The 16,696-nt window shown below is 40.9% G+C and overlaps 1 protein-coding gene across 1 annotated transcript in view; it reads left to right on the forward strand.

Annotated features, from left to right (window-relative positions):
* Positions 1-2,368: 2,368 nt before the first annotated feature.
* The window catches only part of DKK2 (dickkopf WNT signaling pathway inhibitor 2), a 140,122-nt gene continuing 125,794 nt past the window's right edge, over positions 2,369-16,696 (forward strand). The window contains exon 1 of the mRNA XM_049885572.1: positions 2,369-2,796. Within this exon, the coding sequence (XP_049741529.1) occupies positions 2,575-2,796 (222 nt within the window). The 5' untranslated portion in view covers positions 2,369-2,574. The remainder of the gene's footprint in view (positions 2,797-16,696) is intronic.

Raw genomic sequence — 16,696 nt, forward strand, 5'->3', positions numbered from 1 at the left:
ATGAAAGCAAAAGGTATACCCCTTTTTAAAGTCTAAATGCTGAATCCCAGTTATTTATAAGGCATTGGTCAGCTTCCTTGTCCTCCAGTGGTGGCTGGAATGCTGCCTTTCTTAGAAATTCATTCCTGGGCATATTTTTTTTGAAAAGTGATGAAAACCATTAAAATGTGAAAGTCTATTTATTCTCAGGGCATCTAAGGAAGCACAAAGCAAACCAATGGTGAGGCAACACGCCAGAGGGTTCGTCAAGTTTTATTCCCCTTTTGCTTGTTTATTTAAAAACAAAACAAACAAAAAACCTTTCAGAAAATGAAGGATTCCAGGGCAGAGAGGCTATGCAAAGCTGAAGCTGTCAGGAAGAGGCTAACTGTAAATTCACATTTTAGAACTCCACACCGTTTTAGGGAAAATTGGAGCCACTGAAGTTTTCACAACATGCTAAACGGGTGCTCCTGTATGTGCTGACATGTGCTAGCAGCGGGTGTGAAAGCTTAGGGCTCTAGGTCCAAAATTTCTAAATAGTGCACGAAAGAGGGTAGCCTGCTCCCCAGGTGTTGGCCCCCCTTGTCTAACTCCAAGTTGTAGCGAGCTGCCGGGATTTCCCAACTCCCCGACTTTGGTGCGGGAAATGGAGAAAGGCAGCAACTTCAGAACAGTCGCCGTCTCCCTGCCCCTTTCTCCGACTCCTGCCCGCAGGCAAGGAGACTATCCTGACACTGGTTTGGAAGCCTTGGCGTTTAGCGGCCAAACCTCTTCGAGCCTGGCGCTCGCCTGGGATGACTTGTCTGTCTCCTGCAGTGTATCCGCGCCTCGTCCAGCGGCTGCCACTGGCGCCCCCAAGCGACCAGCTCTCGCGCATCCCAACCCCCACTCTAAGCTGCCTTAGACCTTCGCAGAAGCAAATGGAACCTGAGGAGCCGTGGGGACTGGCAGGAGAGGCTTCCCATGAAATTCCCGAGGGCTAGGAGGCAAGAGCCAAGGAAGGCAAGACCTCAAAGGCTCCTCTGCCCCGGTTCATTTCTGTCTAGGATTTCCTCTTTCTAATGAAGGCTTTTGCCTGGCATGGTAAAGATGCCCGGCGGGGCTGTGAGGTCCAAAGCCCTGGAGCTACCCGGGGGGCAACTCCTTCCTCCGCCCACCCAGAAGAGACACAGACTTATCATGCTCTTTGAGGGGGAGGGGCGGATGTGTCTAGAAAAACCCAAACACCTCCGGAGGAGGAGAATTTGAGCATCTTTTCTCCCCTTCTCTGGTTCTCTTCCCTTCCATTCCAAAGTCCGCTGTTTTGATCCGTTGGGCACTCGTGGCACCTGCCCAGCCAGACTCATACACCCCCTGGGAGCCAAAGGCTAAAACCAAACTCGAGCACACACGGACCACGGTATCAGTGCCCAGGCTTTCACTTCTCTGAATCTTCTGTAAGGTCTTACTAGCGCTTCTCTAGAAGTCTGGGCTTGGAGATAGGTGGACAGACCCAAGAAAGTGTGGTGGTGGTCCCGATGCGCATTGACAGCTTGCCTTGCCTCATTTCCACATTCGTCCCCGGCTGTAACTAAATGTCCCTTCACCCGCTGGAACTGTTTTAGGAATCAGGATTCCCTACGTTCCTCTAGGGGACAAATCCCATAAATGTTGTGGGAACAACAGTCAGCAATGAGCATAGTGGAGCGGGATTGTGGGGAGGGGGAGAAGCAGGAGGGGGAAAGGAAGGAGCAGCAGCCAGGGAAAGGATGGGGGGGAGAGAGCGTAGGGGGGTGAGAGAAGCGTTTTCACTCTTTGTCACTCTTGAATTGGGGGCGGAGGAAAAAAGAAAACCACTGTGGGAAGCTATAAAAAGCAAGAGGGGCGGCTGAGAACAGAGGAGAGGGAGAGAGAAAGACCTCGCAGAGCGCAAGCCCGCTCCCAGGGCATCCCGGCGACCCCCGCAGCTGCTCTGTGTGAACCGGGGGACAACGCTTTGGTCCGACTGTGAGTGCGTGCGTGGGGGACCTCTGCTCGCCTTAGGCCAGGAGTGTCCGGCCTAGGGGCGGATCCTCATTCCCTATCATAGCGCCTGCTAACCTTGAAAAGGAGGACTAGTGCCCTGCAAAGGTTGAGACATAAAGTGTAGGGAAGGAAACGAAAGGAGGGAAAGGCAACTAAAGCTGAAGGAGAAAGAACTAGTGCGGATTTCCTAAGCAACTGAGAGGAGGATTGGACGGTGCAGATTCCGGCAGAACCTAGGAGGTGCGGGGCGAGGAACCACTGAAGCGGTGCGGGACGCCGGGCTGGGTCTTCTTGCACCTCGGGTCACGCCTCCTTGGCAGAGAAGGCGCCTCGCCTTTGATTGCTTCCAGTAACTGCAGAACTTCCTGCCCTGGTGGAGAAGCGGGTCTCTCTTGGGTCGCGCTTGCTCCCGGCCTGAGGCGTGGGACTCAGTTCACCCGGCCCCGGCTCTCAAAGTCAGGAGGGGTTTGGGGAACAGAGTCTGCAAGCCACGGTGCCCCGAGTGAAGGTCCCGTGTTGGGATCCTCGCTCCCTTTGCATCCACACTTCTCCGGATTTGGCGCCTCCCCGAGGACCACTCGCTGGGAGATGGCCGCGCTGATGCGGGGCAAGGACTCGTCCTGTTGCCTGCTCCTACTGGCCGCGGTGCTGATGGTGGAGAGCTCACAGCTCGGCAGCTCGCGGGCCAAACTCAACTCCATCAAGTCCTCTCTGGGCGGGGAGACGCCTGCCCAAGCGGCCAATCGATCTGCCGGCATATACCAAGGACTGGCTTTCGGCGGCAGTAAGAAGGGCAAAAACCTGGGGCAGGTAGGAAAACCCCCCAAACAAACTCTTCAGCCAGGAGAGGTAGGGACCAGTGGTCTTGAGCGCGCCTTTTGCCTTTGCGCCCAGTTGCCTTCGGAGCGCGCCCCAGGTGTGCGCACAGCTGCTGGGAAGGGGTTCCTTGAGAAGAGTCCGCACGGGTGGGGGTGGCTGGGTAACTGTGGGTCTTGAAGGGTACGGAGAAGGCGTGTTAGGGTTCTGTCTCACCTTTGTTTTGGGACATGGACATGTACCAAGATCTAGTGCTTCCCTTTGGGGAGAAATACAAGGGTTCTTCAGATTTAACGCGGTGATGCTGAAGATGAAATAAATAGTTTAACGCCTAGCAACTACTGTGTGCCAGGCCCTGCACTAAGAGTTTTACGTATATTCACTCTTTTAGTCTTAACGACTGTATGAGCTAGGCGCTGTTACTTTCCCATTTTGCAAATAAAGAAATTGAGGCACAGAGAGATTAAATGACTTGCCCAAGGCACAAAGCTAGTATAAGTGGCAGCGTGGGATTTCAATTCAGACAAGTTCTAGGCTCTTGACCATTACATTTCATGGTCCGGAGGGGAGTTTTCCCTTATCTGAGTTCTTTCCTCCCAACCATTGCTCCCTTGTAGGAAGTAAGGTCACAGACAGAAAACAACTCCAGTAGAACCGCATTTCTCACTCATGCAGAACTGTAAAAAAAAAAAGAAAAAAGGCATAGAGGAAAGAAAATGATGAAGTGACAATGACAGCGTCGTAGGCGCCGGCAACAGGGGCGCCAACGACTCAACAGGGCAGATGTTGGAGATGTTTCTTTGAGAGGGAACTTTCCTCGGGTGTCTCTGTTTCTGTCTCATACAAACACACAGAATGACAGCCAGACGCATGCAAACAGTTATACAGAGACACAACGCGCACGCTCGGCACCCCCTCTGGCAGGCGCACAGCAGCCAGAAGATGGGGCCCTGTGGGCACCAGGAACCGCGACAGCTCCCCCTCCTGCTTTGATTGTGGGTAGCCAAAAGCGAAAGCCAGTTTACCTAATAGGCATCTCGCATCTCCCTTCTCGCACAGCACAACTGTCAAGCCCCAGCGGCGGCTCACTGCTTCGCAGCCCAAAGGTTCCGCAGAGGAGCCTGCTGCCACCGCGCTCTGCGGGCTCTCTGTGTCCTCCTACCTCCCTCCCTAACTCCACCGCAGAAGGCAGGGTAAAGGTTGGCAGCGACAGCGTCAACCAGTCCTGAATGGACAGTGGAAGACTCAGGTCCGCGTTTGGCCCCCTACTGCCCTCTCACGGGGACATTTTTGTTAGTTTCATAGCTTGAGAATGCTTTCTGGGCTTTGAAATGTCAAAAATTTCAGTTACTCTCTCAAAGAAACACAAAGTCGCAATTACAGAATTTTTTTTTAAGTCTCAAGAAAAATAAGAAACTATACCTACCTACCTACTTACGTACATGCATACATACCTGACATGTGCATGTGCTAACAAATCTGCACATACCTACACTTATGTGATCGTGCATCACTCTCATCCCTTCTTCCTCTCCCCTTGGAAACACTGTAATTTTCAATAGGAATGGACCTAACATTTCTTCCAAAGTCCATCATGAGATAAAGTTTAGAAGGAAAGACTGCTCTCTATCCAAATCATAAGAACATTTAATGTTAGTAACTTCAAATTCCAAGTTATAGCTTGGGCCCTTTCAATTCTACCAGTACCAGGTGCTGTGGAGTTGGAATTGACTCATGGCAATCCCATGTGTGCCAGAGTAGAACTGTTTTCCGTGTGATCTCAGTTCATGTATATTCAGCAAGTTTCGGTAAAACACTGTTTCCGGCACACCACTGGGCTCCATCACCTGATGTCCCTCCGTAATTATCCGTCATGCCAGTATTATCACTGGTCATAGTGTTCCATGGAGTAGTTTGAGGAAAAACCCTAGGACTTAGCTTATCTGTTATGTTTTAATAATGTGTCTGGGTATACAGATGTGCCACAGTGTTACCGGAGGAAGCCCTGGTGGCATGTGACTGCTAACCAAAAGGTCAGCAACTCGAATCCACCAGCTGCTCCTTGGAAACCCTATGGAGCAGTTTTACTCTGTGCTATAGGGTCGCTATGCCTCAAAATCAGCTGGACAGCAATGGATTTTTTTTTTTGTATACAAATGTATAAAATATGCATGTTTAATTTGCTATCCCTTCAAATATCTACTTAATTGAGGTTCTTAAAGAGTTTTGCAACTTTACTTACAACTTCTTAAGTTGAGAATTTATTTTTTCTACAAATGAGTTGAGTTTCTGATTGTGATAGGATCTCCATAACTTACTAAATTACTAGTTCTATAGAAATACATTACACTAATACTTACCTATAATATAAAAAAAAAAATCGCCATTGAGCTAATTACAACTCATAGCAACCCTATAGGACACATTAGAGCTGCCCCACAGGGTTTCCAAGGCTGTACTCTTTACAGAAGCAAACTGCCCCATCTTACTCCTGAGGAGCGCCTGGTGGGTTCAAACCCGGGAACCTTTCAGTTAGCAGCCAAGCGCCACCAGGGCTCCCTCCTGTGATATCAGATTCTTCAAATTTAACGCTGGGCTTGTAAGACAATTGTTAACAGGTGATATTGGTAAGATAAAATGTTAAGCTGAACAGCAGAAAGATAGCTGGAAAATAGAATGATCATTTTTTGCATATTCTGACTTCTCGTTTGTTTAGTGGGTAATCCAAAATATGTGCTGTTATGAAGAAATACACAGAAAAATTTCCCGTCTTTGAAGAGAAATTCTTTTAAAGTTTATGAGTTTCTTTATCTTCTTTATTCCAGGAGGGATGTGGTCATCAAAATTCTTAGTGTTCTTATTTCGAATAATGGGATGGGAACTATTTAATATAATACGGATTTCTCTTCAGAAAGGAAGATATCATTTCCTTTATGGAGAAAAATTCTAGAACTGAAATGTAGCTAAGCTGAATTTTTATCCATCATAAAAGAAAAGTATGTTTGACTGAGAAGGTGGAAAGTGCCAACTGGTCAAACTAGCTAATTAGGTAACATCATCTTGGGGCCTAATAAGTTTGACTTGTCTCCTCCACACGCCTTACTCTTGACTGATAATGTTGACACCCATGTCTTTCGGGAGGACAGGAACAAGAAACTGTGAGGGTGCAACTCCAAGTAGACAGGTTAGAAACTTTGTTCTTAGTCTTATCTTTAAATGGAAATTCAAAAATCATCTATTTTATTTTTCTGATTTTCTTTAAGGATAAAGAATTAAAATAATTTTTTTTATTGCCGTTGCAGAAGAAATGATTGAACAAATGTAATAATTCATTAACAAATGAAAATGAGACCCCACGGAACCCCACGGCTTTCTCGATTTCTCCTAGCCTGGTTTCATAGGAAGGGAAACATTCTAATTTATAGAAATTCTACTTGTTCTATAGGCGCGGTGGATTTGTAAATGATTCCTTGAATTTTGGGGAAGATTTAGAGGACCCAGAGAAATAAAATGTACTGTTCTCCGGAGGTGTTAACAATTCTCATTCTTAGGTATGCTTACAAAGACGCAGCCGTGGGTTATGATGGAAACTGATATATAAAACTGAGGTGTGATGGTACTCAGATGATTGAGATAGAGCAAAAATGCTTTTGCTTGACTTAATGACATTAATGTGTTAATCTGACCTTTTGTTTGCAGCTATTGCTACTGGGTTTCAAAAGACCATTTTTTTTTTTTTTTTTAGCATAGTGGTTAAGTGCTAAGTCTGCGAACCAAAGGGTCGGCAGTTCAAATCCACCAGGTGCTCCTTGGAGACTCTACCGGGCAGTTCTACTCTGTCCTATAGGGTTGCTATGTGCCGGAATCAACTCGACAGCACTGGGTTTTTTATATATATATATGTGGAATAAATTAAGTTGCAGTACTGTTACTAAACTTCATAGATATAGTTTTCAGTTTCTAAGGTGACTGTTTCAAATAGTTTTAACTTGAAGTGATTAAAAAAAACTTCAATATTATTGCAAAAAAATGGTTGGTTTATGCTGTTGATTAACATCACCTCAAAAGTTTGAGGTATTGACTCGTAAGGACCATTTCAAAAACAAGCAAAAACTCCCCAAATTAAAAAAAATTTAGTGTGGATTGCTCATTATTTTATGTGAATGAAAAACCTTTTGGATTTTTGTTTGTAGTTGTTTCTTTTAATTTTACTTGTTTATTTGTCTTTTTGAGACAAGCAAATGAATTTAATTTGAAGGCAACACTTTAGCTTTTTGAAATATTCAAACAGTGAGCAATGGCATGGTGACAATTATATTTTAAATGTTCATAATCTTCCAGATGTGTGTTTATAAAAAGAAGCTGAAACTGGCTTAATGTGAATTCAGATTCCATGATTTTCTAATATAACTTGGACACTTGAAGGCCAGCGGCTTGGATAAAGTTATATTGTAAGAAAAGAATGCTTGAAATACGATGAAACAGAAGCTTGAGGGAGTCAGAGAGAATTAATATTTGCATACTGCATTTCCTTTAATAAAAATGCCATATCTATTTGCACGAACAAACACCCATGAAAGTGCCCGTTGAGATAAACTTTATAATCTCTTTTCTGCAGGTGGTCTACTTACTTTTGAAATTGTCCATGACTTTTTTTTTTTTCACCCAAGCACAACTTTCCCCTGACACAGAGTAAATATCTGCTATCTCCTCTGGACATCAGCTGACATGCTAAAGATAATTGGAAAAACAATTAAAATTAAATTTTCCAAAATAATTAAAAAGATTTTATAACAACTCACACTAAGGTTCGTTTTCCTTTCCTGAGAATTGACAGTTGATACAAGTGGAAAGTTACTTTGTGAATAGCAAGAAAAGTATTTTAATGATAATCTAATTATTAGCATCCGTCATTTTGTTTTTGTGCCAGACTCCAGAGAGCAAAAGGACAAGGTTGCTTAAACTCACTCCAGCTGTGACTTTGACCCTACCATGGTCTCCTTTGGTATTCCTCTTCTATACAGACTGTCGCTCCTTTTCTTTCTTCCCAGGGTGTTGCGAACCTCCTATAGTAGTTCTTCAAGCAGAGAGAGCAATGCAATGGACTGTATTCTGTTCTAGAAGAATATTGGCATGCCCTCTTCTTTTCCTTACACAATCATTTTAAATAGACATTGAAATAATCCATTAAATTTTAGAGTCCATTTATAATACTTTATATATTTACCATCTTAGACTTTGGTCTTTTATGGTCGTTTAGTTACTGGTAGAAACGTTGACCTTGACCATGAATTACCATCTTATTTCTCTGTGACTCCTTGAGTGCCCTTAAAAGTCACTTTATTTCACTATATCTCTATTCGCTTGCACTCATCTATAAAAAAGGAGGTAGCCTGCTCCTAGTTATATTTCTGATTTTTGAGATAGTTGTCTCTGCCTGATCCTATTATTGAATTATTTATAAAAATCTGAAGCAAGAAGGAAAAGTAACACTAATTAATAGATTGTTTACTTTTTTTATTGTGTAGCATTGGTTTAACATTATAAACCAAAAAACAAAACAAACCTGTTGCTGCCCAGTTAATTCCAACTCATAGCGACCCTATTTGGACAGAGTAGAACTGCCCCACAGGGTTTCCAAGAAGCTCCTGGTGGATTTGCACTGCCAACATTTTGGTTAGCAATTGTAGTTCTTAACCACTATGCCACCAGGGTTTCCTTAACTTTATATAAGAAAATCAAATATAGAATACATAACAATAATTTAGTATTACTATTAAAAATAAACAAAGGTGAATTTTCTCTTTTCTTTTTGCTTTTGCTAGGAACTGCAGCAGTAGAACGACATATATATATTTTTCAATTGTTGGCTTTGTTAGAACAGATAAAAACCATTTTTTAAAAGAGGTAAATTGATCTGAAATATGGGAGGTTTTTGTGATATGAACATCTGTTCACAGGAAGAAAAGCCACCACCCAACTATTTTAAATAATGGCTTCCAGTGAGCCTCTGGTGCTCACTTTGGGGCGCTGCCTATTTCTTTGGGTTCAAACTGGTGATGAGAAGGTCATGAATAACACCAATTTTTAATCAGAGATCCTTCAAGAAAATTCGTCACGTAAATCCTTTCCTTTGTAATAGTAAATTGAACCAGAGAAACCTTAAAGGCAGATGAGTTTCAATGTCAAATTTAAATCGTTGAATTTTTGCTCAAGTAATTTATGTATAACTAAAAATAAAATTATTATTCTAATGTTTATTCCACAACCACGGAACCTGTAGAGCAGGTGTATTTGTGGGATCTTAAAACTAGTTTAGATTTATCTGGGTGGTCCAAATAGATGTGGAAATAAAATCAGTTCAAACGCAAAAATAGTAAAATTTTTTTGCAAATTTTAGTTATCTCTGCTCCATAGTCAAATAGGTATTTTTTTTATATGCCACGTCTAGTTTAATTGGTTGATTCTATTAACATGATTTGGTAAATAGAATAGCTCAAATTTAAATATATCAAAATCATAAAGTATTTTAACTGCCTCCATCCTGTTGAAAGCAAACAAATACAACAGAGCGAGTAAGTATATTGAACGACAAAACAAGGCATGGCGATAGGCAAAGTGGTGGGTTAGTCCAAACATTTCCTAAGAGATCTAAGCTTTGCATACTATGCTTTACCATGTGGAATGAATACGTTCTTTCTTTTGGGGACTGGAAGTGGTAAGTGATCTTCAGAACACATTATTTCTCTAACCTGGCTCACAAGTAATTATGACACATATTAAATTACAGAAAAGATACCATTTAGTAATTATTCACTGTGTCAGCACTCCTCCCAATATTTGACCTGAATTAGTTTTTTTGATCCTCTTGGCAGTACTTTGAAGCAGATTCTAGTATTATCCTATTTTATAAATGACGAAACAGTAATTTCTCTGAGACACAGAGAGGTTAGAAAATTTGCACAAGTCACACAGCAAAAAGTGGAGAAAGCCAAAATCCAAACCTAAGCAATCTAATGTTAGAGCGTGCATGTTTAACTATGGGTGTGATATGCCAAGGTTATTCTGGAGTTAAGAGAGAACTTGGACTTTTCTCTTACTCTTCCTTCTTATATTTTCTAATAATATGGGTACAATCCTAGTTTTGTTAAAAATCACAATAAAAGCCAAACCCTCAATTGATGCCAACTGCTACTCTGAGCAACCTTAAGTATGTTAGCACTTCATGACTACAAAGGCAGTCCATCATCACAGTATATTATATTCATTTCTGCATCTACTTACCTCCCTTCCATGGGTACTTGCCTGTCATCAAAACACACACACACACACCTTTCTTTGTTTTACTCTTTCTCATTAAATTACAGTGTTGCCCCAGGTAAATAGGGATGTTTTGCTGTGACAAGCTTTCTTTGGCAATGACCACACACTCCCCAATGCCCATCTTGCTACATCTGAGAGCCGCCACGTGCCCACTGACAGTACCGAGGCAGAGACCTTCTCCGTGGCCTCTACAATGGTGTCAGATTGATTTGACTGGAACCCCCACACCATGATCACAAGGGAGAATTGTCTCGATTTGGAGCTTGCAATTGCTTTCACTTTGTCCTTACCTTTGAGCCCTTTCAGGATGCCTTTCAGAGAATCAAATGATCTATATTACTAGGGACCTCTGCAGTACCATGGTTTCCAAACAGTGTTCAATTTCAGGCTCACCACTGACTAGCTTAACGCCTTTGGAAAAGTCACCTAATCTCTTTGGTCTCTTTTTTTCTCCTCTGTAAGATGGGACACCAATAGTCATCTGATTGGGCAATAGTGATGATCATAGGAAATAACATATTAAAAAGCAAAGTGCTATTCAATCATTAGTTATTGTGTTGATGTCATTGCTGCTACCATGAGAGATATAAGTAAGGTCAAGCACTTGGGCACTGAATAGAAGTGGCTGCCTAGTCTTCCCCACAGAGCGGGCAGGGTTAACTAAACTAATGCGTATATTGTGCATAATGGAAACAAATGAAGTCAAGTGCACTAAGACCAGGATAACAACTGTCATGATGACAACCGTGTCAGTAGGACACATATGTTTATGTCGTCACATTTCTTCTATTGAATACTACCATTAAGAGGGAGGACAAGTCTGTCGTCTTGTAGAAAAAAAGCAAAATAGCACATAATCATATAATTAGTGAAATTATGGAAAGATTGTAGAGGAAAGAATACCCCAGACATTAAAAATATAACCACAATAAATGGAGTTGCTAACAACCAAAAAAAAAAAAATTTTTTTTACTATTAATTATTTAACCACAGGAACCAAAATAATTTAACAACATATTAGCATTTGCTGCCAATAGCATTAACTTGATAGTCTCCAAAGATAGCCGCTGCAAAGGCAAGCTTTTTGACATTTTCTGCACAGTTCCTGGGGCCCACATATCGGCTCATACTGGGAATTTGGAAAGCAGGGCTTTCAACAGGTTCATTCTGGTTCGCGCCCCTGCTGAAAATTTGCATTTCTAACAACTTCCCAGGAAGTTATGCATAAGAATCAGCAGGGGCTGTAGACTCCGATTCAGTTTATCTAGAGGTGGAAATGCAAATTCTCAGCAGGGCTTCAAACTGGTTTGTTCTGGTTCGAAACCGTATTGGAAAGTTGACAAACCTCTTGAGTCTCAGTGGCTGCAGCTGTCTCTCCTAGGACGACACGGAAATTGGATGATCATTACTTCCATCCCATTCCCTTTACTTTTCTGTTTTTTCCTTATGATTCATATTGGAAATAAGCCGTTTGCCAATAAGCGTTACTCTCCATTAATGGTCTCAAAAACTTTATCCAAATCTGAGGGCAGGGGGAAAAGCGTCATTTAAAAACAACTGAAATGACAGCTCACATTCAAAGAATGGTCTCCATTTGCTCATTCTAACATCACTTTGAAATTAGCCTCAACGGTCATTGCATTAATATGCATCTTGAAAGCCAAGTTGTTTTTTTTTTTTTCCCCAGTGAGCATCCTCTTAACTCTGCACGCAGCCTGTTATCTGTCCCTTATACCTCATTTTTCTATTTGCGTCTGTAACACTGTGCTGTTTCTCTTTCCTCTCTATTTCTCTTTATTTCCATCGCTGATTCCTTTTCAATCTTGTTCTCATAAACATGGGCATTTCCTCAGGTTCTATCCTCCACCCTCTTTTTTTTTGTCTGTTTTACTTTCTCTCCTTTATCGATTTTACTTGCTTCTTTGGATTCACTTCTCACATACGCAGATTTCCACCTTTAGCTGAATCAAACTCCTAAGTCCTATTGCCTACTCAACTCTTTTGGAAGTCATGCCAGAGACAAAAATCTTCATATAAAAATTGAAACCTTTTGCTTCTAACATAAAGCTGCCAAGAGTCAGGCAACCACAACTTTAAGATTTCTCATAGCTATTTTTTTTTTTTTTTTTTTATTAAAAAGAAGCTTGGTGAAAAATGCCTTAGCTTAGACTAGGGCAGGCCACGAGAATCAACTCTGATTACCAGACTTCTTCCCCTACTGTGGGCTGTTTCATCACTCAAAGGTGATGAAAGAAAACTGTGTAGGTTTCTATCGGGACAAGTGCTCTTTGTTTCTTTAATCCTAGTCCTACTTTCTGAATGCCTGGGGTTTAAACAGATTTCAATTTTTAAAATTTTTTTCTGTGTGATGGGCCTATTGTTAGAGACTTGTGCCTGATTAGAATGTGCAATATCTATGGTTTTATGTTCAGAAAATGTTACCTACTTACAACGTGTAATATCTTTTTTGAACATTAATATATGTTTCATTTTTATAGCTTGAACTATATACTAAAGAATTTTTTTTCTTTTCTGTGTCTTGCTATTTTATAAATGATCATTTGTTAATTTTTAGTGTGCTACTTAACATTTTCTTTCAACCTGATAAACTCTTAAAAATGCTTTACTATTTAATAACCGAATAAGGGGATTCTTCAAATGTGTGTCAAGATGGCGAGCTTTATAGAAAGGATCAAAAAAAAAAAAAAACCTTTTAACATCTAAAAGTTCCATAAACTTGTACAACAAACTACAATAGGATGGAATTAGAGCTGAGAAACACGTCAGAAATCACATAGTTTAATCTGCTCATTTTGTACGTGAGGGAACCAGACTAGGAGATATTTCATGATCTTCCCAACGTACTACAGATAGTGCCTAGGACTGAGAAATTTTTGCTGGAACTTGAATCATCTGACTCTTGATAATGAAAGCAATGCTTTCTGTTAAATCTGTTAAATCTATAATAACAAAGCTCTGTAGAAGAATTAAATTCAGATGTGTTGAGTTGATTAGAAAGCTGGTGGGAGATAAACTTTATGTAGAGCTCTTTTTCAGCTCTAAATCTGTGTCCATCAAAATGTATTGTCAAAGAAGACAATGTCGTAAACACAACTTAACAACAAATTAATGAAAGTAAGTGGCTTTGACAGTATTGTCCTTGCTTACTTTTTCAATCATGACACTGTAAAGGCACAGTTAGCAAGAAGGCTGGCTGGGAAGAGTATGTACTGGAATAGCAGGAGCACGTGAAAGAAGGGAAGAAAATAATGGTGAATTATGGGGAACACCCCAAAATCTGGGCAATACAAATTGTTAAAAGAATTGGCTGCTAACTGAAAGGTTGGAGGTTCGAGTCCATGCAGAGGTATTTCAGAAGAAAGGCCTGATGATCTACATTGCAAAATCAGCCATTGAATCCTTGACAGCACAGGAGAAAAGTGGGGCGCAGAACTCAAATCTAGCAAAAAGACCAGACTTACTGGTCTGACTGAGACTGGAGGAACCTCAGAAGACATGGCCCTGGACTCTCTGGTAACCCCGAAGCCAATTCTTCAGACAAAAGATAGGCTGGATTATAAGACGTGACGTGATACTCATGAAGAGTGGGGTTCTTAGTTCAAGTAGATGCACGAAACTAAATGGGCAGCCCCTGTCTGGAGGAGAGATGAGAAGGCAGAAAGGGACAGGAGCTGATTGAATGGACGTGGGAAATCCAGGGTAGAAAGGAAGAATGTACAGTCACATTATAGGGATAGCACCTAGGGTCACATAACAGTGTGTGTATAAACTTTTATATGAGGAACTAACTTGAGTTGTAAGCTTTCACCTAAATCACACACACACACACACACACAAAGAATGAAAAAAAAATCAGCCATCGAAACCTGTACATTAAAAAGAGCTCTACTGTGATATACTTGGGGTCACAATGGCAACTCTATGGAGAACACAGATTGCTTGACCTTTGCTAAGCACTGTCTAGGATAGAGGCCAATGGCATTAAAACTTTTCTGACAGAGACTAACAGAATGTATTTTACGTTGTGATCCAGTACACATATGCACACGCACAGTCACACATGTACACACAAACGCTCCTGAAGTCAAAGTTTGAAAAATAAATAATTTGATGACATTTTTAAATCCTTTCTTTCTATTCTGTCCTGTATTTATTATTATTATTATCTTGCTGATCATGACTCATTCCACTGATGGATTAAAATCTGTGATTTGAAAATCTTTGATGTAGCAGACTACTGCTCTTGCCCTGCAGAGGGCTCAGTGCCCTGTGCTTGGACATCAGCAGTGTTTCAGGAAGACACCACCTCAGACTCAGCCATGGAGGGGTGCTAGAGTAGAAAGATAGGCAGGTCCCCGGGGAAAGCAGCATCTGCCATCTCAGATCTCTCCTACTTTCTCCACTGCAATGACATGTTAGCTTCTGGCCTATATGTGTTTCACCTGCCTAGGGGTGTCCTTAACCTCTTTCATTCTCTCCACTTTCAGGGGAATAAGTGACCAATAGCTATGGTGCAGTTGATATTTTGGAAGCTCAAGTACGTTTAATCTGAATCTGTTATCCCACGTCAGGATTGTTTTCTCTGGGTGTGTGCCATGTATACCATCATACTTCATTCTTAACATGCTTTTGAAGATGGTTTACAATTTCTACATGGAACAACAGGTGAACCTGAAAGAGCACTGGCTATAGATTCAGGAGACTTGGTTGGCCTATTTTTTAATATGCTAGATCATAAGAAATAATACAACACCTACATTTAAGCTTTAGGTTTCTCCTTAGTAAAACAGTAGCCAGAGTAATAAGGTCTTTTCCTACCTCTTTGCAAACTAAAAAACTTTGCTAATCTTCATTAACATCATTAGGAGTTGTTTTAGGAAAAAAAAAAATTAAGGCCTTTCATCCTTAATTTATGAAGGACAGATCTGGTTTAGACAGTGAGAACGAATTCAAGAATGAGTTAATCCAGTTGGATTTTATGATTCTCGAGTCATAAAATCAGTTTCCAGTTTGACTGAGTACCCCTTTTTTAATAGGTTGAGAGACCGAAATTAGAAAGTGTTTATCATGACTATTATTTTGCTAGTGTGCTTAGGGTTATTTTTTGATTTATTCAAAAATTTCAATAAACAGTAGTAATTTTACATTTCTAGTTAAAATGTGGCTGTTTTTTATTCTTGCAGGCTACAGACAGCTCTTTGCTTTATAGAATACCTTGTCTATGACATCCATGCAGAGCTCTGTGACTTTTTTTTTCCTATCATGTCTGGCATGTGGTCTTTCATAAATACTTTGAAACATCTTGGAAAGGCACAATGAGGATCAGCAGTAATTGAGAGGAAACTACAGAAATCAGTGTTTTTAAAGCTCTGAAAGTAAACTTAAGGGTCATATTTTGGGCACATTATAGGTTATGGGGTTCAGAATGAATAAAACCCAGAGAAAATCCAGTCATAATGTCAAGTCGTAGGGGTGTGAAACCACATGAGCTGGAGTAGAGGAAGTACATTTTGTCAAATAGGAAAGAGGGTATATTACAAAAAGCTGTGGCAAATACCTTCGTGTATCGCCAAGCAAGAATTTCTCTACAAATAATATAATCACATCCATGATTGATGTTAAATGAGCAGGAACGTCAGTGATAAATATAGTGAATAAACATATGAAAATATTGGGGTATTAATTGAGGAAGGTCCCTGGGTGGCACAAATGGTTTGCACTTGTCTATAGCCTAAAGGTTGGTGGTTCAAACCCACCTAGTGGCACAACAGAAGAAAGGCCTGGTGATCTGATTGCATAAAAATTACAGCCAAGGGAACCCCATGGAGCAGTTCTACTCTGTAAAACATTGGGTCACCATGAGTTGCAATCAGCCTGATGGCAATGGGTTTTGGGTTAATTGTGCTGAGACAACTAGTATGACTCTTTTTTACGCTACAATGGTTTTTAAAAATAGGTGAATACTCCTAATTTAGCCAGCTCTGAGGATACTTTTTTTACTTCCAGTTTCCTTGCAATATGAGCAAAAGTAATGAATTTTGTAAACATGATTATTATTCTTTAACGGAATGAAGAAAACTTAATAATTATAACCTATGGAAAAATTGCAAAATTGGAGATTATACTTGCAAAAGTAAGGCAAAGGATTATAGGCTATCAATTATATGGTTAGATACTTGAGGTCTGTGTATCCACCTTTTGGGGGGCTACATCCATTTAAACATCTGACAGGCAATTGAAATTCAACATGTCTAAAACTAAATCTATTATTTATTTATCCCAAATTTGCCTTCTCTCTTATATTCCATATCAAGGTCATTAGCATCACCATCCAGTCATTAGTCCAAGACAGAGACAGCCTGGGCTTCCTGCTTTCTATCCCTCCTCCTAAACAATTATTTTCTAAACTATAAATTCTGCTTCCTTAATATTGATCCCCTTTACTGCTTCATTGTCATTCCAACTGTAATTACCTGGATTCAGACTGTCATCATTTCTCACATGACTATCACAATATTGTGATAGTTTTGTACTTTTCCAAACCACCCAC

Source organism: Elephas maximus, chromosome 5, assembly GCF_024166365.1.
Source record: "Elephas maximus indicus isolate mEleMax1 chromosome 5, mEleMax1 primary haplotype, whole genome shotgun sequence".
NCBI lineage: Eukaryota > Metazoa > Chordata > Mammalia > Proboscidea > Elephantidae > Elephas > Elephas maximus.